At 44.4% G+C, this 26,493-nt stretch overlaps 1 protein-coding gene across 2 annotated transcripts in view; it reads left to right on the top strand.

Annotated features, from left to right (window-relative positions):
• Positions 1–26,493, top strand: part of TRIO (trio Rho guanine nucleotide exchange factor) — a 1,426,902-nt gene that overhangs the window by 128,386 nt on the left and 1,272,023 nt on the right. For both annotated transcript variants that reach the window (XM_063922713.1, XM_063922714.1), the window contains exon 3: positions 23,283–23,397. In XM_063922713.1, coding sequence (XP_063778783.1) covers positions 23,283–23,397 — 115 coding nt within the window. The remainder of the gene's footprint in view (positions 1–23,282; positions 23,398–26,493) is intronic.

The following is a 26,493-nucleotide window of genomic DNA, read 5'->3' as shown; positions in this document are numbered from 1 at the left end:
GCGTGTGTCAGAATTGGCGGCTTTATTATGTAAAAGCCCCTATCTGATTTTCCATGTAGACAGGGCAGAATTGCGGACCCGTCCGCAATTTTGCCAAATGTGGTGTCATCTTTTCATCTGAACCAACCTATTGTGGTGCCTGCGGCTACTCGTGACTTGGAGAACTCCAAGTTACTGGACGTAGTCCGGGCTTTGAAGATTTGTGTTTCTAGAACGGCTGGAGTCAGAAAGACTGACTCGCTGTTTATACTGTATGCACCCAACAAGCTGGGTGCACCTGCTTCAAAGCAAACTATTGCTCGCTGGATCTGTAACACGACTCAGCAGGCTCATTCTGCGGCAGGATTGCCGCATCCAAGATCAGTAAATGCCCATTCCACAAGGAAGGTGGGCTCTTCTTGGGCGGCTGCCCGAGGGGTCTCGGCATTACAACTTTGCCGAGCAGCTACTTGGTCGGGTTCAAACACTTTTGCTAAGTACTATAAGTTTGATACCCTGGCTAAGGAGGACCTTGAGTTTGCTCATTCGGTGCTGCAGAGTCATCCGCACTCTCCCGCCCGTTTGGGAGCTTTGGTATAATCCCCATGGTCCTTACGGAGTCCCCAGCATCCACTAGGACGTTAGAGAAAATAAGAATTTACTCACCGGTAATGCTATTTCTCGTAGACCGTAGTGGATGCTGGGCGCCCGTCCCAAGTGCGGACTTTCTGCAATACGTGTATATAGTTATTGCGTAATAAAGGGTTTTTTATTATGAGCCACCTGTTGAGTGAGGCTCAGTTTATGTTCATACTGTTAACTGGGTAAGTTTATCACAAGTTGTACGGTGTGATTGGTGTGGCTGGTATGAGTCTTACCCTGGGTTCCAAATCCTTTCCTTGTAATGTCAGCTCTTCCGGGCACAGTTTCCTTAACTGAGGTCTGGAGGAGGGGCATAGAGGGAGGAGCCAGTGCACACCAGATATAGTACCTAATCTTTCTTTAGAGTGCCCAGTCTTCTGCGGAGCCCGGCTATTCCCCATGGTCCTTACGGAGTCCCCAGCATCCACTACGGACTACGAGAAATAGAATTACCGGTGAGTAAATTCTTATTTTTGCATGGTGCTCCTAAAAGAACTGCTACATACTAACCACCAGTAAATTGGTGTATGGCTTAAAAAGTGTTGGAAAGATCTGCCTTCTAATAACAACATGTTATAACAATATCTTGCTTTTGCCTCGGAAGATCTGCCTTCTGCTAACACGTCATAATACCCCGTTATTTCTTTGGCATACTCACGGTACTGCCTAATATCATTTGATTTGATTGGCATACTTGAATGTTGTACCTAACTGAACTGTGCTAGAAATAGTTACAGAGGGATTCCAACCTTGATATGATATCTGTGAAATTGTCTCCATAGAGGATAGATGAATATTCATGCAAGCTAAAACTACAGCTGGATTGTAGCTAATAGAGTATTGAAATTGGCAGCTCCAGAAAGTATCAAGTGGTTTTTGCTGTTTTAAGATTGTATAATACAAATATTGTATTGTTTTTTTAAGAATACTGGCCGGTATTCATATGTGATATTGAGATTTATTGTGTTTCTCATATATATATATATATATATATATATATATATATATATATATATATATATATATATATATATATAATCTCTTTTTCAAAGTTAGAAGCGCTGTCTCATTCTTTTCTTCTTTTTTGCTTTTAAACCTGCGGTTTTTGGAACTTAATCCCCGAGACTAGCTGCTAACTACTTTGAGGAGAGTGGCGCCAGGTGTATATATTTTTGTGGAGATGTACATAAAAAGATTCAAATTCAAAATGGAATCTCTCAGATCGATAATAGCCAACATGGAGGAGGGGGAGTTTATGGTGTCTCTGAACATAAAGGATGCGTACCTTCATGTCCCCATATATGTCCCCCATCAGGAATACCTGAGATTCGCTGTACAGGATTGTCATTACCAATTTCAGATGTTGCCGTTTGGACTCTCCAAGGCCCCGAGGATTTTCACCAAGATAATGGCGGAAATGATGGTGGTACTGCGCAAGCAGGGTGTCGCAATTATCCCATACTTGGACGATCTCCTGATAAAAGCGAGATCAAGGGAGAAATTGCTGAGCAGTGTGGCGCTCTCTCTGAGAGTGCTCCAGCAACACGGTTGGATTCTAAATCTACCGAAGTCGCAGTTGATTCCGACAACTCGACTACCGTTCCTAGGTATGATACTGGATACGGAACAAATGAAGGTCTTCCTCCCAATAGAGAAAGCCCAAGACATCCAGAACATGGTCAGAGACATGCTAAAACCGAAAAGGGTGTCAGTTCACCAATGCACTCGAGTTCTGGGGAAAATGGTGGCGGCCTACGAGGCTATTCCCTTTTGAAGGTTCCATGCAAGGACTTTTCAATGGGACTTTCTGGACAAGTGGTCCGGGTCCCATCTGCACTTACATCGGAAAATAACTCTGTCCCCAGGGACCAGAGTGTCCCTCCTGTGGTGGTTGCAAAGTGCTCACCTCCCTGAAGGGTCGCAGGTTCGTAATTCAGGATTGGATCTGGTTACCACGGACGCGAGCCTCCGAGGTTGGGGAGCGGTCACACAGGGAAAAAATTTTCAGGGTCTTTGGTCAGACCAGAAGTCTTGTCTACACATCAATGTGTTGGAACTCAGGGCCATTTACAACGGCCTTCGACAAGCGGAGAGTTTTCTTCGAAACCTACCAGTTCTGATTCAATCAGACAATGTCACAGCAGTGGCTCATGTGAACCGCCAAGGCGGGACAAGAAGCAGAGTCGCGATGGCGGAAGCCAAAAGGATCCTTTGCTGGACGGAAAATCATGTAAGCGCTCTGTCGGCTGTCTTCATTCCGGGAGTGGACACCAGGGTAGCAGACTTCTTCAGCAGACACGATCTCCATCCAGGAGAGTGGGGACTTCATCAAGAAGTCTTTGCAGACGTAACACGTCTTTGGGGAACTCCTCAAATAGACATGATGGCGTCACGCCTCAACAAAAAACTTCGGAGGTATTGCGCCAGGTCTCGGGACCCTCAGGCAGTAGCAGTAAACGCTCTGGTAACGCCGTGGGTGTTCAAATAGGTCTACGTGTTTCCTCCTCTTCCTCTCATCACAAAAGTGTTGAGGATCATAAGACGAAGAAGAGTACGGACGATACTCGTTGTCCCAGACTGGCCTCGAAGGGCCTGGTACTCTGATCTACAAGAGATGCTCACAGGAGATCCCTGGCCTCTTCCTCTGAGGGAAGACCTGTTGCAGCAGGGGCCCTGTGTATTTCAAGACTTACCGCGGTTACGTTTGACGGCATGGCGGTTGAACGCCGAATCCTAGCGAAAAAGGGGATTCCAGAAGAGGTCATCCCTACTTTAATAAAGGCTAGGAAGGAGGTGACGATAAAACATTATCACCGTATCTGGCGAAAGTATGTGTCTTGGTGTGAGTCAACAAAAACAAAGAAAAATCTGCACTCTCAATGATCTAATGAGATGAAGGATTGAAAAACCCCAATTAATGTGTTAGGACAAATCCCATCAATATAGGTCGGGGGTGCTACCTAAGACAACCAATAACAACACCTATTGTAAAGAAAGAGAATGGGGTTGTACTGCTAGGTGCACAAGAATATTAATTAAAATTTAACTTTTATTTACATTCATTTAAGAGACCGATGCTCGGTCAAAATGCGAAATATGGAGGTTAAAACTATAGGAAGTAAACGAATGTGCTCAAGATAGAAGGTGAAAAGAATTAAAAGAATGTGTCTGCTCCTTTGATTGTGCTGACTCTGTTATAGCTTGTATTAATTCAGAATAAATGTCCTTATGTGTCACGTGTCTCTGTCTAATTAGTAATTTATTTATATCCTAATATCTATGAAGCTGCTGTCCTATTGTGTTCACTATGTCAGATGCGGTGGAAGTGTCCACCCTAAGTTAAACTACTCATCTCTATCCCCCATGTTCTCACGTCTCTTATAAATGGTTGATAACCATATTCCATTTATTATAATGACACTCGTATTGGCTGTGATGTCATTGAACACCCGCCGTTGTTTTAGTTATATATTTCTCCCTGGATGCACATGTATAAAGGTGTCAACTCTAGTGTATAAATGCCAGCAGTAACAAGGTATTGGATTGAACACGTTGTTATTGCTACTGATGGGCCATCTGATCTACATTAGTTTCTATGCCTTGCCATTCAGGCTAGGGGACATAATATAAAACGTATGCCAATGGGGATTGATAAGCACTGTGGCTGGGCTTCTGTTCCTTATTACAGGAGTCTTTGGTGATCAGGGTATTTAAAACACCCGTGGCATACTAAGTTGAAACGATGGTGTCACGGATTACTTGTACTACCCTATTTTATACAGCAAAATCTAACTACCATCCTGGGAGGATCCTCACTCCCAAATGACACTCTGGTGAGGGGATTGCAGATGGCAATGCTTTCGTGCTGCTCGGTAGACTAAATGACTGTATAATACAAATGTATGATTATTACATATGAAACTATTGCGGCATTAAATACGGTGCTATCTAATTAATGACAGGGTGTAATATTCTGAGCATCAGATGGACTGGGGACATATAATTGTCCACTTGCCATGTATGATCCAATCCTGATATAGTAAAAAAAGGAAAGAAAGACGGGTGTATCCACAATCTCTACATGATACCTGTATTCTCCTAATCTGTAGGCGATGTCTGAGACCTGCTGGCTGAAGTATTTAACCTAATTAGCGGGTATTCCCGTGTTAGCCATATATTATACAGACCATTCTAACTAAAGAATGGGTTGAGATGAAATTAGAGGTCTATTTCTAATGAAGATGGACAGAATAGAGATGGTGGCATTGCATCAGTGTATAGCCTAATCAGCATTTGTCCGATTAGTGGGTATTCCCATGATCACTGTGCAGTGCCAATTACTTTAGCAAGAAACTCTAGAATAGAGAGTGAAAGTGACAGACGTACTAATAGTGAAATATTGATTGTTGGATGGGTATCCCGACTGCATCGGCTATTGATCAGCATTTGTCCGATCCATGGTAACTACCATGTTTGCCGTGCAGTACTTGAATATCCCAGCAGACACATGAAGCAAGCTACAGTCAGCACAAGAGCATCGGAGCAGATCACTGTGCCGATGCGCGCATTTCGCAACAAGCTTTTTCGAGGCTTAACCCGAATGCCTCTCCTGACAGGGAATTTATCCTATGATTGATCCAATGATGTGTGATCCTATGGTCACCTGACCGCCTCAGCTGGTTCAGGTTACTAATCGCCCCTCATGCAAATTCGAGTAATCCCAAATGACGTTTGCATAGGGAGTACTTGTGGATAGGGCTGACGTCATTGTTCCCATAGTAACGCGTTAGCCCACTCATATGGTCCTGCAGTCATCTGGCCGCCTCAGCTGGTTCAGGTTACCAATTACCCCTCATGCATATTCTATTAGTCTCAGGTAACGTTAACATGGGAAATGCTTGTGGGTAAAGCTGGCATTAATGTTCCTATAATAAGACAATGGCCCACTCGTTAACATGGTTCCTATAGTGACACATCAATCCACTCGTGATCTCTAAATGGGTGGAAAAAGTAGTACTTATTATATTGTGACATGATGGTCTCTATAGGTATAAAACCATTGGTTGGGACACCCTTTCTATGCCTATGCTCGCTCTGTGTTGTTAATCAATTGTCGCCATAATTAAACACAAGTCAGATTGTATAATGACTCTTCGAAATGTGAGGTAAATTTAAAAGTAACAATTCTGCATACAGGTCTGCAAGAAGATTGGAGTGACATTCGGATTGCTAATCGCCTCTCATATATATTTTAGAGATCCCATGTGACATTCACGTAAACAGTGAATTAAATTAAATAAATAAATTTAATATATGTACGAAAAACTCATATGTGAGAACTGTGTTCCATATTTTTCTGCTTGTATTTATTCAAGCTCGGATTAAACCACAAACTGTTATCATAGTGATATCTTATATTTCTCTTCATAATAGAGAATTGAAATAAAAAACATATTCAAATGTGCGTGCCGTTATGACTCCTGTTTAGAAGTGCCTGTGACCATTTAATTACATCTTTATTAATAAGACGTTAAAATAAAGAAAAATTATATAAGATGGTGAAAAACATGATGTGAAAAAAACTGAAGTGAAAATTAGAAAAAAAGGAAAAATGTGCATCGTGTGGTGAATCAAAAGAAGAAAAAAGAAGAAATGCCGGTGAATATGTGAAGAGAGGGATGGCCTCTGCCATCGGAACCCTAACTTACTGGGTTATACTAATGAAACTTAAAAATGTTGTGAATTAAAAAAGTGTGGTGATGGTCTTTGCCATCTTAGTTATAAGGTAGTGCTGAAGCGTAACGTGAAGTGTGACGAAAGAAGAGGAAACATAGATGGATGTAGTTGTCACATTAATTGCTATGAATATCACAATCTTGGTCACATAGGGCCTCTAGTTAGTACTTAGATGTATATGACATGGCCCTTTATATGTTGCTCAGACTTTTAAATACATGATGCCTATATATAGGCTATTCTTGATTTTATGGACACTGTCAACCTGCTGGGGCTTGAGAACTAATTAGTTCTATCAATGTGTGTTATTGGGCCTTCTAGTGACACCATAATTATGAATAGAGCTTGCTCCTCCCATTGTCCAGATGTAAACCGTGGGTGGACCTCATATGCTATATTGGGGTCCCAATCCGATTGTTACAGAGACAAAGAGAATGGAGCAAGGAATATAAGTCTATCAATATGTGTTATTAGACCTTCTAACAACCCCATAATTATAAATAAAACCTCCTCCTACCATTGTCCAGATATAGGCAGTGGGCGGACCTCATGTACTAACTTGGTGTCCCAGTCCGACTGGTACAGAGACAATGAGAGTGGAGCAAGGGATGTAAGTCTCTGACATAACAAGGGAGCAGGAGATGCTATTGAGCCACATATACGTAGATTTATAAAAAGGGACTGTAGCTATTGGTTTCATTGAGACCATGGGGATGTAAGGTGTTCATCAGGAATATCAATTTAGTTTCGGCTTTCAAAAGCTCTAAATCTAGGTCTCCACCACGTATTCCCATTCTGATATGTCTCATCCCATATGCTCTAAGTCCACTGGGGTCACTATCATGGTACCGTTGAAAATGTCTCGCCACAGGTGAGATGATTCTAAAGTTACTACGATCCCTATCCACATTGCGAATATTACCAACATGTTCTAGTAATCTGGTTTTTAGCGGTCTAATTGTCTTTCCAATATATGCTTTCTTGCAGGGACACTCCAAATGATAAACTGTGCCAACTGTCGTACATGTGATCAAACTGATATAATCCATTTCTTGTTAAATTTATCTGTATATTGTTTCTTAGGGACCATGTACTTACAGGCCTTGCAGCGGCCACAGCACATTGATCCCTGAGACATGGTCCTCGAGTTGATCCTTGACATATGACTATGGACTAATTTGTCCTGTACATTAGGTGATCTCCGCCAGCTACATTTGACTCTAGCTGGCAAGATTTTATTTAGGTCACTGTCTGTTTTCAGGACTTGCCAATGCTTCTGTAGGATGGAATCTACATTGCGCCATTGAGCATTGAAGGTACCAATAAATCTAATGGGTTCCTCAATCTGGGACCTCAGTTTAGGTTTCAAAAGTGACTCCCTGGGATATTGTTCTGTCTTTCTAATTGCACGTTTGATGGTTCTCCCACTATATCCCCTCTCTTTGAATCTCCTACTTAGTTCCCATTTCCTGTTCTCAAAAGCTTCGTCTTCCGAGCAGTTTCTCTTAATTCGTAGGAGTTCACCTTTGGGGATAGCATGAATAGTGGGGGGAAAGTGCGAGCTTTTAGCATGCAGTATGCTGTTTGTAGCAGTCTTTTTCCTGAAATTATCTGTAGAGAGAGTCCCTTCTTCATCCAGTCTTATGGTAAGGTCTAGGAAATTAATCTGCTTCTGGCTCATCTCACAGGTAAGTCTGAGATTCAACTCATTGGTACTCGTGGTACTCGTGGAATACAAATTCCCTCTCCCACTACCCCAGGTAGAGGTTGGCATAGGTGGGGACTGCATGTGCCCCCACCTATGCCAACCTCTACCTGGGGTGGTGGGAGAGGGAATTTGTATTCCACGAGTCAATGGAGAAATACACAGAGAACATCCTACTATACTGTAGATATATTGACGATATCTTCTTCTTGTGGGAAGGCAACACTCGTGAGCTCAAACAATTTATCTCGCTCCTCAATACCAATGAGTTGAATCTCAGACTTACCTGTGAGATGAGCCAGAAGCAGATTAATCCTACAGAAGCATTGGCAAGTCCTGAAAACAGACAGTGACCTAAATAAAATCTTGCCAGCTAGAGTCAAATGTAGCTGGCGGAGATCACCTAATGTACAGGACAAATTAGTCCATAGTCATATGTCAAGGATCAACTCGAGGACCATGTCTCAGGGATCAATGTGCTGTGGCCGCTGCAAGGCCTGTAAGTACATGGTCCCTAAGAAACAATATACAGATAAATTTAACAAGAAATGGATTATATCAGTTTGATCACATGTACGACAGTTGGCACAGTTTATCATTTGGAGTGTCCCTGCAAGAAAGCATATATTGGAAAGACAATTAGACCGCTAAAAACCAGATTACTAGAACATGTTGGTAATATTCGCAATGTGGATAGGGATCGTAGTAACTTTAGAATCATCTCACCTGTGGCGAGACATTTTCAACGGTACCATGATAGTGACCCCAGTGGACTTAGAGCATATGGGATGAGACATATCAGAATGGGAATACGTGGTGGAGACCTAGATTTAGAGCTTTTGAAAGCCGAAACTAAATTGATATTCCTGATGAACACCTTACATCCCCATGGTCTCAATGAAACCAATAGCTACAGTCCCTTTTTATAAATCTACGTATATGTGGCTCAATAGCATCTCCTGCTCCCTTGTTATGTCAGAGACTTACATCCCTTGCTCCACTCTCATTGTCTCTGTACCAGTCGGACTGGGACACCAAGTTAGTACATGAGGTCCGCCCACTGCCTATATCTGGACAATGGTAGGAGGAGGTTTTATTTATAATTATGGGGTTGTTAGAAGGTCTAATAACACATATTGATAGACTTATATTCCTTGCTCCATTCTCTTTGTCTCTGTAACAATCGGATTGGGACCCCAATATAGCATATGAGGTCCACCCACGGTTTACATCTGGACAATGGGAGGAGCAAGCTCTATTCATAATTATGGTGTCACTAGAAGGCCCAATAACACACATTGATAGAACTAATTAGTTCTCAAGCCCCAGCAGGTTGACAGTGTCCATAAAATCAAGAATAGCCTATATATAGGCATCATGTATTTAAAAGTCTGAGCAACATATAAAGGGCCATGTCATATACATCTAAGTACTAACTAGAGGCCCTATGTGACCAAGATTGTGATATTCATAGCAATTAATGTGACAACTACATCCATCTATGTTTCCTCTTCTTTCGTCACACTTCACGTTACGCTTCAGCACTACCTTATAACTAAGATGGCAAAGACCATCACCACACTTTTTTAATTCACAACATTTTTAAGTTTCATTAGTATAACCCAGTAAGTTAGGGTTCCGATGGCAGAGGCCATCCCTCTCTTCACATATTCACCGGCATTTCTTCTTTTTTCTTCTTTTGATTCACCACACGATGCACATTTTTCCTTTTTTTCTAATTTTCACTTCAGTTTTTTTCACATCATGTTTTTCACCATCTTATATAATTTTTCTTTATTTTAACGTCTTATTAATAAAGATGTAATTAAATGGTCACAGGCACTTCTAAACAGGAGTCATAACGGCACGCACATTTGAATATGTTTTTTATTTCAATTCTCTATTATGAAGAGAAATATAAGATATCACTATGATAACAGTTTGTGGTTTAATCCGAGCTTGAATAAATACAAGCAGAAAAATATGGAACACAGTTCTCACATATGAGTTTTTCGTACATATATTAAATTTATTTATTTAATTTAATTCACTGTTTACGTGAATGTCACATGGGATCTCTAAAATATATATGAGAGGCGATTAGCAATCCGAATGTCACTCCAATCTTCTTGCAGACCTGTATGCAGAATTGTTACTTTTAAATTTACCTCACATTTCGAAGAGTCATTATACAATCTGACTTGTGTTTAATTATGGCGACAATTGATTAACAACACAGAGCGAGCATAGGCATAGAAAGGGTGTCCCAACCAATGGTTTTATACCTATAGAGACCATCATGTCACAATATAATAAGTACTACTTTTTCCACCCATTTAGAGATCACGAGTGGATTGATGTGTCACTATAGGAACCATGTTAACGAGTGGGCCATTGTCTTATTATAGGAACATTAATGCCAGCTTTACCCACAAGCATTTCCCATGTTAACGTTACCTGGGACTAATAGAATATGCATGAGGGGTAATTGGTAACCTGAACCAGCTGAGGCGGCCAGATGACTGCAGGACCATATGAGTGGGCTAACGCGTTACTATGGGAACAATGACGTCAGCCCTATCCACAAGTACTCCCTATGCAAACGTCATTTGGGATTACTCGAATTTGCATGAGGGGCGATTAGTAACCTGAACCAGCTGAGGCGATCAGGTGACCATAGGATCACACATCATTGGATCAATCATAGGATAAATTCCCTGTCAGGAGAGGCATTCGGGTTAAGCCTCGAAAAAGCTTGTTGCGAAATGCGCGCATCGGCACAGTGATCTGCTCCGATGCTCTTGTGCTGACTGTAGCTTGCTTCATGTGTCTGCTGGGATATTCAAGTACTGCAAGGCAAACATGGTAGTTACCATGGATCGGACAAATGCTGATCAATAGCCGATGCAGTCGGGATACCCATCCAACAATCAATATTTCACTATTAGTACCTCTGTCACTTTCACTCTCTATTCTAGAGTTTCTTGCTAAAGTAATTGGCACTGCACAGTGATCATGGGAATACCCACTAATCGGACAAATGCTGATTAGGCTATACACTGATGCAATGCCACCATCTCTATTCTGTCCATCTTCATTAGAAATAGACCTAATTTCATCTCCACCCATTCTTTAGTTAGAATGGTCTGTATAATATATGGCTAACACGGGAATACCCGCTAATTAGGTTAAATACTTCAGCCAGCAGGTCTCAGACATCGCCTACAGATTAGGAGAATACAGGTATCATGTAGAGATTGTGGATACACCTGTCTTTCTTTCCTTTTTTTACTATATCAGGATTGGATCATACATGGCAAGTGGACAATTATATGTCCCCAGTCCATCTGATGCTCAGAATATTACACCCTGTCATTAATTAGATAGCACCGTATTTAATGCCGCAATAGTTTCATATGTAATAATCATACATTTGTATTATACAGTCATTTAGTCTACCGAGCAGCACGAAAGCATTGCCATCTGCAATCCCCTCACCAGAGTGTCATTTGGGAGTGAGGATCCTCCCAGGATGGTAGTTAGATTTTGCTGTATAAAATAGGGTAGTACAAGTAATCCGTGACACCATCGTTTCAACTTAGTATGCCACGGGTGTTTTAAATACCCTGATCACCAAAGACTCCTGTAATAATAAGGAACAGAAGCCCAGCCACAGTGCTTATCAATCCCCATTGGCATACGTTTTATATTATGTCCCCTAGCCTGAATGGCAAGGCATAGAAACTAATGTAGATCAGATGGCCCATCAGTAGCAATAACAACGTGTTCAATCCAATACCTTGTTACTGCTGGCATTTATACACTAGGGTTGACACCTTTATACATGTGCATCCAGGGAGAAATATATAACTAAAACAACGGCGGGTGTTCAATGACATCACAGCCAATACGAGTGTCATTATAATAAATGGAATATGGTTATCAACCATTTATAAGAGACGTGAGAACATGGGGGATAGAGATGAGTAGTTTAACTTAGGGTGGACACTTCCACCGCATCTGACATAGTGAACACAATAGGACAGCAGCTTCATAGATATTAGGATATAAATAAATTACTAATTAGACAGAGACACATGTGACACATAAGGACATTTATTCTGAATTAATACAAGCTATAACAGAGTCAGCACAATCAAAGGAGCAGACACATTCTTTTAATTCTTTTCACCTTCTATCTTGAGCACATTCGTTTACTTCCTATAGTTTTAACCTCCATATTTCGCATTTTGACCGAGCATCGGTCTCTTAAATGAATGTAAATAAAAGTTAAATTTTAATTAATATTCTTGTGCACCTAGCAGTACAACCCCATTCTCTTTCTTTACAATAGGTCTTGGTGTGAGACCAAGAATGCACCTATGGAAGATTTTCATCTGGGTCGTCTTCTCCACTTTCTACAGACAGGACTGGATATGGGCCTGAAATTAGGCTCTGTTAAGGTACAGATTTCGTCCCTCTCGATTTTCTTTCAGAAGGAATCGGCTTCTCTTCCAGAAGTCCAGACGTTTGTAAAGGGAGTGCTGCACTTCCAGCCCCCTTTTGTGCCTCCAGTGGCACCATTGGACCTGAACGTGGTGTTGCAGTAACTAAAATCACACTGGTTTGAACCACTTAACAAGGTTGAGTTGAAATTTCTTACCTGGAAGGTGGTAAGCATCAGCAAGTCGAGTGTCAGAATTGGCGGCTTTGTCACACAAGAGCCCCTACTTGATTTTTCATGTGGATCTAGCTGAATTGAGGACACGTCCGCCATTTTTGCCTAAAGTGGTTTCTTAGTTCCATATGAATCAACCTATTGTGGTGCCTGTGGCTACAAGTGACCTGGAGGATTCCAGATCCCTGGACTTAGTCCTGGCCTTAAAAATGTATGTAGCCAGGACGGCTAGAATTAGTAAAACAGAGGCTCTGTTTGTCCTGTATGCAGCCAATAAGATTGGCGCTCCTGCTTCGAAGCAGACTATTCTCGCTGGATCTGTAATACGATTCAGCAGGCTCACTCTACGGCTGGATTGCCGGTACCAAATTCGGTTAAGGCCCATTCCACTAGGAAGGTGGGCTCTTCTTGGGCGGCTGCCCGAGGCGTCTCGGCTTTACAACTTTGCAGAGCGGCGACTTGGTCGGGGTCAAACACTTTTGCTAAATTCTACAAGTTTGATACCCTGGCTGATGAGGACCTAGCGTTTGCTCAGTCGTACGCACTCTCCCGCCCGATTGGATGCTTTGGTATAAACCCCATGGTCCTTACGGAGTCCCCAGCATCCTCTAGGACGTAAGAGAAAATAAAATTTTAAACCTACCGGTAAATGTGTTTCTCTGACGTCCTAGTGGATGCTGGGAACTCCGTAAGGACCATGGGGAATAGCGGCTCCGCAGGAGACTGGGCACAAATAGAAAGCTTTAGTACTACCTGGTGTGCACTGGCTCCTCCCCCTATGACCCTCCTCCAAGCCTCAGTTAGATTTTTGTGCCCGAACGAGAAGGGTGCACACTAGGGGCTCTCCTGAGCTTCTTAGTGAAAGTTTTAGTTTAGGTTTTTTATTTTCAGTGAGACCTGCTGGCAACAGGCTCACTGCATCGAGGGACTAAGGGGAGAAGAAGCGAACTCACCTGCGTGCAGAGTGGATTGGGCTTCTTGGCTACTGGACACCATTAGCTCCAGAGGGACGATGACAGGCCCAGCCTTGGAGCTCGGTCCCAGAGCCGCGCCGCCGGCCCCCTTACAGAGCCAGAAGCAAGAAGAGTCCGGCAAATCGGCGGCAGAAGACATCCTGTCTAACACAAGGTAGCGCACAGCACTGCAGCTGTGCGCCATTGCTTCTCAGCACACTTCACACTCCGGTCACTGAGGGTGCAGGGCGCTAGGGGGGGGCACCCTGAGCAGCAATAGAAACACCTTGGCTGGCTAAAAATACATCACATATAGCTCCTGGGCTATATGGATGGATTTTAACCCCTGCCAGATTTTCACAAAAAGCGGGAGAAAGGCCGCCGAGAAGGGGGCGGAGCCTATCTCCTCAGCACACAGGCGCCATTTTCCCTCACAGCTCCGCTGGAAGGACGTCTCCCTGACTCTCCCCTGCAGTCCTGCACTACAGAAACAGGGTAAAAAAGAGAGGGGGGCACTAATTGGCGGGTTATTAACAATACAGCAGCTATAAGGGAGAAACACTTATATAAGGTTGTCCCTATATCTATATATAGCGCTCTGGTGTGTGCTGGCATACTCTCCCTCTGTCTCCCCAAAGGGCTAGTGGGGTCCTGTCCTCTATCAGAGCATTCCCTGTGCGTGTGCTGTGTGTCGGTACGTTTGTGTCGACATGTATGAGGAGGAAAATGATGTGGATGCGGGGCAATTGCCTATAATAGAGATGTCACCCCCTAAGGAGTCGACACCTGAGTGGATGGCTTTATGGAAGGATTTACGTGACAGTGTCAGCTCCTTACAAAAGACGGTTGATGACATGAGACAGCCGACTAATCAGCTGGTCCCTGTCCAGGCGTCTTAAAAACCATCAGGGTCTCTAAAAAAGGCCGTTACCTCAGGTGGTGGATACTGACGTCGACACGGATACTGACTCCAGTGTCGACGGTGAGGAGACAAACGTGACTTCCAGTAGGGCCACACGTTACATGATCACAGCAATGAGAGAGGTGTTAAACATTTCTGATACTGCAAGTACCACTAAAAAGGGTATTATGTGGGGTGTGAAAAAACTACCTGTAGTTTTTCCTGAATCAGACGAATTAAATGAGGTGTGTGATGAAGCGTGGGTTTCCCCCGATAAAAAACTGATAATTTCTAAAAAGTTATTGGCATTATACCCTTTCCCGCCAGAGGTTAGGGCGCGTTGGGAAACATCCCCTAGAGTGGATAAAGCGCTCACACGCTTATAAAAACAAGTGGCGTTACCGTCTCCTGATACGGCCGCCCTCAAGGAACCAGGTGACAGAAAACTGGAGAATATCCTAAAAAGTATATACACACATACTGGTGTTATACTGCGAGCAGCAATCGCCTCAGCCTGGATGTGCAGCGCTGGGGTGGCTTTGTCGGATTCCCTGACTGAAAATATTGATACCCTGGATAGGGACAGTATATTGTTGACTATAGAGCATTTAAAAGATGCATTTCTATATATGCGAGATGCACAGAGGGATATTTCCACTCTGGCTTCAAGAGTGAGTGCGCTGTCCATTTCTGCCAGAAGAGGATTATGGACGCGACAGTGGTCAGGTGATGCGGACTCTAAACGGCATATGGAAATATTGCCTTATAAAGGGGAGGAGTTATTTGGGGTCGGTCTATCGGACCTGGTGGCCACGGCAACTGCTGGGAAATCCACATTTTTACCCCAGGTAGCCTCTCAACATAAAAAGACGCCGTCTAATCCGGCTCAGTCCTTTCGTCCCCATAAGGGCAAGCGGGCAAAAGGTTCCTCTTTTCTGCCCCGGGGCAGAGGAAGGGGAAAAAGACTGCAACAGACAGCCACTTCCCAGGAACAAAAGCCCTCCCCCGCTTCTGCCAAGTCCTCAGCATGACGCTGGGGCCTTACAAGCGGACTCAGGCACGGTGGGGGCCCGTCTCAAGAATTTCAGCGCGCAGTGGGCTCACTCGCAAGTGGACCCCTGGATCCTGCAAGTAGTATCTCAGGGGTACAAATTGGAGTTCGAGACGTCTCCCCCTCGCCGGTTCCTGAAGTCTGCTTTACCAACGTCTCCCTCCGACAGGGAGGCAGTATTGGAGGCAGTTCACAAGCTGTATTCCCAGCAGGTGATAGTCAAGGTACCCCTACTGCAACAAGGGAAGGGGTATTATTCCACGCTGTTTGTGGTACCGAAGCCGGACGGCTCGGTGAGACCAATTTTAAATCTGAAGTCTTTGAACACTTACATACAGAGGTTCAAATTCAAGATGGAGTCACTCAGGGCAGTGATCGCAAACCTGGAAGAGGGGGACTATATGGTGTCTCTGGACATCAAAGATGCCTACCTCCATGTCCCCATTTACCCTTCTCATCAAGGGTACCTCAGGTTTGTGGTACAAAACTGTCACTATCAGTTTCAGACGCTGCCGTTTGGATTATCCACGGCACCTCGGGTCTTTACCAAGGTAATGGCCGAAATGATGATTCTTCTTCGAAGAAAAGGCGTTTTAATTATCCCTTACTTGGACGATCTCCTGATAAGAGCAAGATCCAGAGAACAGTTAGTAGTCGCAGCCGTAGCACGGCTGGATTCTAAATATCCCAAAATCGCAGCTGATTCCGACAACACGTCTTCTGTTCCTAGGGATGATTCTGGACACAGTCCAGAAAAAGGTGTTCCTTCCGGAGGAGAAAGCCAGGGAGTTATCCGAACTGGTCCGAAACCTCCTGAAACCAGGGCAAGTCTCAGTGCATCAATGCACAAGAGTCTTGGGAAAGATGGTAGCTTCCTACGAAGCGATTCCATTCGGCAGATTCCACGCAAGAACGTTCCAGTGGGATCTGCTGGACAAATGGTCCGGATCGCATCTTCAGATGCATCAGCGGATAACCCTGTCCCCAAGGACAAGGGTGTCTCTTCTGTGGTGGTTGCAGAGTGCTCATCTTCTAGAGGGCCGCAGATTCGGCATTCAGGACTGGGTCCTGGTGACCACGGATGCCAGCCTGAGAGGCTGGGGAGCAGTCACACAAGGAAGAAATTTCCAGGGCTTGTGGTCAAGCCTGGAGACATCACTTCACATAAATATCCTGGAGCTAAGGGCCATCTACAATGCTCTAAGCCTAGCACGACCTCTGCTTCAAGGTCAGCCGGTGCTGATTCAGTCAGACAACATCACGGCAGTCGCCCACGTAAACAGACAGGGCGGCACAAGAAGCAGGAGGGCAATGGCAGAAGTTGCAAGGATCCTTCGCTGGGCGGAAAATCATGTGATAGCACTGTCAGCAGTGTTCATTCCGGGAGTGGACAACTGGGAAGCAGACTTCCTCAGCAGGCACGACCTCCACCCGGGAGAGTGGGGACTTCACTCAGAAGTCTTCCACATGATTGTGAACCGTTGGGAAAAACCAAAGGTGGACATGATGGCGTCACGCCTCAACAAAAAACTAGACAGGTATTGCGCCAGGTCACGGGACCCTCAGGCAATAGCTGTGGACGCTCTGGTAACACCGTGGGTGTACCAGTCAGTGTATGTGTTCCCCCCTCTGCCTCTCATACCCAAGGTACTGAGAATCATAAGAAGGAGAGGAGTAAGGACTATACTCGTGGCTCCGGACTTGGTACCCGGAACTTCAAGAGATGCTCACTGAGGACCCGTGGCCTCTACCTCTACGAAGGGACCTGCTCCAGCAGGGACCCTGTCTGTTCCAAGACTTACCGCGGCTGCGTTTGACGGCATGGCGGTTGAACGCCGGATCCTGGTGGAAAAAGGCATTCCGGATGAAGTCATCCCTATCCTGATCAAAGCCAGGAAGGATGTAACCGTGCAGCATTATCACCGTATTTGGCGTAAATATGTTGCGTGGTGCGAGGCCAGGAAGGCCCCTACAGAGGAATTTCAACTGGGTCGTTTCCTGCATTTCCTGTAAACAGGACTGTCTATGGGCCTAAAATTAGGGTCCATTAAGGTTCAAATTTCGGCCCTGTCGATCTTCTTCCAAAAAGAACTGGCTTCAGTTCCTGAAGTTCAGACGTTTGTCAAAGGGGTGCTGCATATACAGCCTCCTTTTGTGCCTCCAGTGGCACCTTGGGATCTCAATGTGGTTTTAGGGTTCCTAAAATCACATTGGTTTGAACCACTCACCACTGTGGACTTAAAATATCTCACATGGAAAGTGGTAATGCTATTGGCCCTAGCTTCAGCCAGGCGCGTCTCAGAATTGGCGGCTTTATCCTATAAAAGCCCTTACCTAATTTTTCATACGGATAGGGCAGAATTGAGGACTCGTCCTCAATTTCTCCCTAAGGTGGTTTCAGCGTTTCACCTGAATCAACCTATTGTGGTACCTGCGGCTACTAGGGACTTGGAGGACTCCAAGTTGCTGGACGTAGTCAGGGCCCTGAAAATATACGTTTCCAGGACGGCTGGAGTCAGAAAATCTGACTCGCTGTTTATCCTGTATGCACCCAACAAACTGGGTGCTCCTGCTTCTAAGCAGACTATTGCTCGTTGGATTTGTAGTACAATTCAGCTTGCACATTCTGTGGCAGGCCTGCCACAGCCAAAATCTGTAAAAGCCCATTCCACACGGAAAGTGGGCTCATCTTGGGCGGCCTCCCGAGAGGTCTCGGCTTTACAACTTTGCCGAGCAGCTACTTGGTCAGGGGCAAACACGTTTGCTAAATTCTACAAATTTGATACCCTGGCTGAGGAGGACCTGGAGTTCTCTCATTCGGTGCTGCAGAGTCATCCGCACTCTCCCGCCCGTTTGGGAGCTTTGGTATAATCCCCATGGTCCTTACGGAGTTCCCAGCATCCACTAGGACGTCAGAGAAAATAAGAATTTACTTACCGATAATTCTATTTCTCATAGTCCGTAGTGGATGCTGGGCGCCCATCCCAAGTGCGGATTGTCTGCAATACTTGTACATAGTTATTGTTAACTAAATCGGGTTATTGTTGTAGTGAGCCATCTTTTCTAGAGGCTCCTCTGTTTATCATACTGTAAACTGGGTTCAGATCACAAGTTATACGGTGTGATTGGTGTGGCTGGTATGAGTCTTACCCGGGATTCAATATCCTTCCTTATTGTGTACGCTCGTCCGGGCACAGTATCCTAACTGAGGCTTGGAGGAGGGTCATAGGGGGAGGAGCCAGTGCACACCAGGTAGTACTAAAGCTTTCTATTTGTGCCCAGTCTCCTGCGGAGCCGCTATTCCCCATGGTCCTTACGGAGTTCCCAGCATCCACTACGGACTATGAGAAATAGAATTATCGGTAAGTAAATTCTTATTTTCTCCTAGTCCGTAGAGGATGCTGGGCGTCCGTCCCAGTGAGGAAACTCTGCAAGACTTGAATATAGTTGTTGCTTACATAAGGGTTATGTTACAGTTGACATCGGTCTTGGACCGTTACTGTTGTTTTGTTCATAATGTTAACTGGTTATGTATGTTCCAGGTTACATGGTATGATTGGTGTGGGCTGGTATGAATCTTGCCCTTGGATTGCTAAATCCTGCCTTGTATTGTCCATCTCCTCTGGGCACAGTTCTCGAACGGAGGTCTGGAGGAGGGGCATAGAGGGAGGAGCCAGTGCACACCCATAGTCAAAGTTCTTTTTAGGTGCCCTATCTCCTGCGGAGCCCGTCTATACCCCATGGTCCTTACGGAGTCCCCAGCATCCTCTACGGACTAGGAGAAATTGATTTACGGGTAGGTTTCAAATCTTATTTTCTGCCTTGTCGGTGTGGTTTCAGAGAAAAATTGCGACCTTACCTGATGTGCATACCTTTACTCCGTGTGTGTTGCGTATCCAACCTCCCTATGTCCCACCTGTGGCTCCTTGGGACTTGTCGGTGGTTTTGGGGGCATTACAAGAGTCTCTGTTTGAACCTTTTGGTTTAGCTGATCTTAAGTGGCTTTCCCTTATGGTGGTGTTTCTACTGGCTGTTGCCTCAGCTAAAAGAGTGTCGTATTTGGGTGCCTTGTCCTGTAGTTCCCCATATCTGATTTTTCACCGTGACCGGGCGGTTCTTCGAGCTCGTCCCGGATATTTACCTAAGGTGGTATCTTCGTTCCACCTTAATCGGGAAATTGTGGTTCCGACCCTGGCCTCTCCTGACTTGTCTCCCAAAGAGCGGTATTTGGATGTGGTACGGGCTCTCCGTATCTATGTGAAGAGAACGGCTTTGATTAGGAAATCTGATTCTCTTTTTGTTCTGTTTGGTTTTCACAAACATGGCTGGCCTGCTCACAAGCAAACTTTGCCCAGATGGATTAGAATGGTGATTGCACATGCTTATGTGAAGGCTGGTCTGTCAGCTCCTGCTAACATTACGGCCCATTCTACTCGGTCAGTTGGACCTTCTTGGGTGGCCCGCCGTGGTGCGACCCTTGAACAATTGTGCAAGGCGGCTACGTGGTCTTCAGTGAACACGTTCATTAGGTTCTATGCCTTCGATACTGCCGCTTACCAGGATGCTTCCTTTGGATGCCGGGTTCTTGTGCCAGCTACAGTGCATCCCCTCCAATAGGGAACTGCTTTAAGACATCCCCAATGTCTATCCTTGTGGAGCCCAGTGTACCCCGCAGCAGAAAACGAGTTTTATGATAAGAACTTACCTTTGTTTAAAACTCTTTCTGCGAGGTACACTGGGCTCCACAAGGCGCCCACCCTGACGCACTTGGCTTCTTTGGGTTTGTATGGCATTAGCCGCTGACACTTCTCCTGTCATGAGAATGTGGTGTTTGTGGCTACTAACTATTGTCGTCTCTTTTCCTGCTACTGCATTGGGCTGGTTAACTAAAAACTGAGCTCCTGTGCAGGGAGGCGGTGTTATAGAGGAGGCGCCGCTATTTATCTTGGGAACAGTCAAAGCTTTTGAGCCTGTTGGTACCTCGGATCAAGATCCTACGTTACACCCCAATGTCTATCCTTGTGGAGCCCAGTGTACCTCGCAGAAAGAGTTTTAACAAGGATAAGTTCTTACAGTAAAACTCGTTTTCATCTGACTTATGTGTTTCCTCCAATCACCCTATTACCCAGGGTGGTGAGAAAGATAAAGTAAGGAAAGAGTGTCATGGTACGACTAGCTCCGGCCTGGCCCAGAAGGCTTTGGTACACAGATCTGCAGAGAATGTCGTTGGATGCCCCACTCCTGCTCCCTCAACGTCCAGATCTACTGATGATGGGTCCTTGTTGTCACAGACATCTGGATCGACTGTCTTTGATGGTGTGGCTCTTGAAGCCTCTATCCTGAAGTCAAGAGGATTCTCACAAGAGGTAATTCGAACAATGCTCAGAGCAAGGAAACCTTCCTCAGCTTGCATTTGTCGCCGAATATGGCAAATCTATATTAATTGGTGCAGTGAACAGAAAATGAACCATAAGGCTTTCAGAGTTTCCAGGGTCTTGGCTTTCCTTCAGGCAGGAATGGATAAAGGTTTGAAGGTGGCTTCCTTGAGAGTGCAAGTGTCGGCATTGATTGTGTGGTTCCAAAAGAAAATTGCCAATTTACAAGATGTGCATATTTTTTTCCAGGGAATGCTGCTCGTTCAACCTCCTTTTGTTCCTCCGAGTTAAATTTAGTCCTAAAGGCACTTCAAGTTGCCCCATTTGAACCACTTAATGCAGTGTATCTTAAATGGTTTACAGCTAAAATTCTCTTTCTACTGGCATTGTCATATTGTTCCCCATTTCTGTTTTTTTTTTTTTTTTTTTTTTTATCCAGATAAAGCAGTTCTCAGAACTAGATCTGGGTATCTTCCCAAGGTGGTGTCTAAATTCCAACTTAACGAAGAAATTGTAGTCCTGGCTTTCCAGGTACCGGGCCTTTCTGCGGGAGATGCGTCGGTGGACGTGGTCCGTGCTTTACGGATCTACGTGGATCGTACCAGTGCCATCAGATAGACAGATTCTTTCTTCATTCTCTACGGATTTTACAAGAAAGGATGGCCTGCTGATAAGCACACGTTGGCAAGGTGGCTTCGGATTACTATTTCAGAAGCATATTCTCAATCTGATCTTCCTTTTCCGGCTAATGTCTCTGCTCACTCTACTCGTAAGGTAGGTCCATCATGGGCAGCACAACCTGGTGCTTCAGCAGAACAGATATGTAAGGCAGCCATATGATCTTCCATTAACACATTCATTAGATATTATGCATTGGATACCTTTGCCTCTCATGATGCTGAATTCGGACGAAGGATTCTCCTGTCCAATCAAGAGCACCCCCACCACTAAATTGCTTCGGGAGATCCCAATGTTATCATGTGGATAACCTGTGGACCCTGCCGGAGAAATATACGTTATGGTAAGAACTTACCGTTGATAACTGTATATCTCCTAAGTCCACAGGTTCCACAGGGATCCCACTCTGACGCACCAGATTTGAGGATCCTTTTACTCACTAACCTCTTCCTTCTTGTACGGAAGGGTGTGCATGTGTTTTTCTAGCCTGATTAGGGCCATCTATGATGCTACGGCCTTGAGCTTTGAAATACAACTGATTTGCCTGAGCCAGGAGGTGGGGATATATGGATGCGCCCGTTGCATGCTGGGAGGCCAAAAAGCTTTGACCGATTGGTGCAAATCCGCTGTCGCTTCATCATCCCAATATTATCCTGTGCACTTTGGAGAAATACGGTTATCAACGGTAAGTTCTTACTATAACGTATATTTATTGATTTTATGTAAAATTCTAATTTTTTGAGATTCTGCATTTGGGGTTATCTTGAGCTCTAAGCCAAAATCATAACAAATTAAAGCTTGAAATATCTCACTTTGTATGTAATGAGTTTATCTAATATATTCATTTCACCTTTTAAGTTGAATGACTGAAATAAATGAACTTTTGCACAATATTTTAATTTTCTGAGTTTCACATGTACATCTAAAATCTTGGTTCATATCATGAATTCACCTAATTATGAGTAGTCCTAATTTAGTGTACTACTGAATATAATACTGAAATATCAAACGATGGGTTTTCATGTAATTGCTAAATATCCCAGAGACCGTGATTACCATGGTTTGTGTAACCAATTTAAATTACTGTACAAAAGTACAGTAAGTGACACCTGTTTGTCTGTTTTTTGTTCAAGTGTCTCTTGTTGGTTGATGAAGCTTATATTGAAGCTTTTTTTCCCTTTTAAATTCTCCTTGCTATATTTGGTTATATGCTGAGGCTGTACATTCTGCATTGTGGGTATATTTGTTTTAAAGATTTGAATTATGTTTTAGTACCAGCTTATTTATTAATTGATGTCAAGAGTATTCCAGTTTAAAAATCACTTTATTTAACTCCTTCAAAATAGTTAATTGTAAGAATAAAACTGCCTTGCACAACATTAGCTGCATACACTCAGTCCATCCACATTAAGTGTATAGTGCTGACATGTCCCATTATACCGCAGTACGAAAGTTTATGCCATGGAGGCCATATAAGCTGCATGCTTCTGCTACCCAGTCTTCACTACACTTTGTATTACCTAACCAATTTGCATTATTAATTTTTTTTTGGATGACTGTAAATTTTTACATGGTTTTATATAGGTGGCAGAGATAAACGAGGAGGTCCGGTTTTAACATTTCCAGCACGAAGCAACCATGATAGAATAAGGCAAGAAGATCTCAGAAGACTCATATCTTATCTAGCCTGTATTCCTAGGTATTTATTTTTTATAAACCATTCTTTAAAACTACATAAAGTGTTAAAAATGCTGTTTGAAACTTTGTTTTGTGATACAGCGGCGTCACTTGATTTATTTGTGTAATAAGCAGTGCTATAACCTAGAAAATGCTACTGAATGACAAGTTTAGATATATTTTTATTAGTGACGTTCACCGGACATTTTTCTGGTTTTGTGTTTTGGTTTTGGATTCGGTTCCGCGGCCGTGTTTTGGATTCGGACGCGTTTTGGCAAAACCTCACCGAAATTTTTTTGTCTGATTCGGGTGTGTTTTGGATTCGGGTGTTTTTTTTTTTCAAAAAACCCTAAAAAACTGCTTAAATCATAGAATTTGGTGGTCATTTTGATCCCATAGTATTATTAACCTCAATAACCATAATTTCCACTCATTTCCAGTCTATTCTGAACACCTCACAATATTATTTTTAGTCCTAAAATTTGCACCGAGGTCGCTGGATGGCTAAGCGACACAAGTGGCCGACACAAACACCTGGCCCATCTAGGAGTGGCACTGCAGTGTCAGGCAGGATGGCACTTCAAAAAAATAGTCCCCAAACAGCACATGATGCAAAGAGAAAAAAAGGCGCACCAAGGTCGCTGTGTGACTAAGCGAAGTGACACAAGTGGCTGACACAAACACCTGGCCCATCTAGGAGTGGCACTGCAGTGTCAGACAGGATGGCACTTCAAAAAAATAGTCCCCAAACAGCACATGATGCAAAGAGAAAAAAAGGCGCACCAAGGTCGCTGTGTGACTAAGCGAAGTGACACAAGTGGCTGACACAAACACCTGGCCCATCTAGGAGTGGCACTGCAGTGTCAGACAGGATGGCACTTCAAAAAAAATTGTCCCCAAACAGCACATGATGCAAATAAAAATGAAAGAAAAAAGAGGTGTAAGATGGAATTGTCCTTGGGCCCTCCCACCCACCCTTATGTTGTATAAACAGGACATGCACACTTTAACGAACCCATCATTTCAGCGACAGGGTCTGCCACACGACTGTGACTGAAATGAGCGGTTGGTTTGGGCCCCCACCAAAAAAGAAGCAATCAATCTCTCCTTGCACAAACTGGCTCTACAGAGGCAAGATGTCCACCTCATCATCATCCTCCGATTGCTCACCCCGTTCACTGTGTACATCCCCCTCCTCACAGATTATTAATTCGTCCTCACTGTAATCCACCATCTCAGATCCCTGTGTACTTTCTGGAGGCAATTGCTGGTGAATGTCTCCACGGAGGAATTGATTATAATGAATTTTGATGAACATCATCTTCTCCACATTTTCTGGAAGTAACCTCGTACACCGATTGCTGACAAGGTGAGCGGCTGCACTAAACACTCTTTCGGAGTACACACTGGAGGGAGGGCAACTTAGGTAGAATAAAGCCAGTTTGTGCAAGGGCCTCCAAATTGCCTCTTTTTCCTGCCAGTATACGTACGGACTGTCTGACGTGCCTACTTGGATGCGGTCACTCATATAATCCTTCACCATTCTTTCAATGGTGAGAGAATCATATGCAGTGACAGTAGACGTCAGTAATCGTTGGCAGGTCCTTCAGTCCGGACCAGATGTCAGCACTCGCTCCAGACTGCCCTGCATCACCGCCAGCGGATGGGCTCGGAATTCTTAGCCTTTTCCTCGCACACCCAGTTGCGGGAGAATGTGAAGGAGGAGATGTTGACGGGTCACGTTCCGCTTGACTTGACAATTTTCTCACCAGCAGGTCTTTGAACCTCTGCAGACTTGTGTCTGCCGGAAAGAGCGATACAACGTAGGTTTTAAATCTAGGATCGAGCACGGTGGCCAAAATGTAGTGCTCTGATTTCAACAGATTGACCACCCGTGAATCCTGGTTAAGCGAATTAAGGGCTCCATCCACAAGTCCCACATGCCTAGCGGAATCGCTCTATTTTAGCTCCTCCTTCAATGTTTCCAGCTTCTTCTGCAAAAGCCTGATGAGGGGAATGACCTGACTCAGGCTGGCAGTGTCTGAACTGACTTCACGTGTGGCAAGTTCAAAGGGTTGCAGAACCTTGCACAACGTTGAAATCATTCTCCACTGCGCTTGAGTCAGGTGCATTCCACCTCCTTTGCCTATATCGTGGCCAGATGTATAGGCTTGAATGGCCTTTTGCTGCTCCTCCATCCTCTGAAGTATATAGAGGGTTGAATTCCACCTCGTTACCACCTCTTGCTTCAGATGATGGCAGGGCAGGTTCAGGATTGTTTGGTGGTGCTCCAGTCTTCTGTACGCGGTGGCTGAATACCGAAAGTGGCCCGCAATTCTTCGGGCCACCGACAGCATCTCTTGCACGCCCCTGTCGTTTTTTTAAATAATTCTGCACCACCAAATTCAATGTATGTGCAAAACATGGGACGTGCTGGAATTTGCCCAGATGTAATGCACGCACAATATTGCTGGCGTTGTCCGATGTCACAAATCCCCAGGAGAGTCCTATTGGGGTAAGCCATTCTGCGATGATCTTCCTCAGTTTCCGTAAGAGGTTGTCAGCTGTGTGCCTCTTCTGGAAAGCGGTGATACAAAGCGTAGCCTGCCTAGGAACGAGTTGGCGTTTGCGAGATGCTGCTACTGGTGCCGCCGCTGCTGTTCTTGCTGCGGGAGGCAATACATCTACCCAGTGGGCTGTCACAGTCATATAGTCCTGAGTCTGCCCTGCTCCACTTGTCCACATGTCCGTGGTTAAGTGGACATTGGGTACAACTGCATTTTTTAGGACACTGGTGACTCTTTTTCTGACGTCTGTGTACATTTTCGGTATTGCCTGTCTAGAGAAATGGAACCTAGATGGTATTTGGTACCGGGGACACAGTACCTCAATCAAGTCTCTAGTTGCCTCTGAATTAACGGTGGATACTGGAACCACGTTTCTCACCGCCCAGGCTGCTAAGGCCTGAGTTATCTGCTTTGCAGCAGGATGACTGCTGTGATATTTCATCTTCCTCACAAAGGACTGTTGGACAGTCAATTGCTTACTGGAAGTAGTACAAGTGGTCTTCCGACTTCCCCTCTGGGATGACTATAGACTCCCAGCAACAACAGCAGCG

This window comes from Pseudophryne corroboree, chromosome 5, assembly GCF_028390025.1.
Source record: "Pseudophryne corroboree isolate aPseCor3 chromosome 5, aPseCor3.hap2, whole genome shotgun sequence".
NCBI classification, from domain to species: Eukaryota; Metazoa; Chordata; class Amphibia; order Anura; family Myobatrachidae; genus Pseudophryne; species Pseudophryne corroboree.
This window is presented reverse-complemented; position numbering and strand designations above follow the sequence as displayed.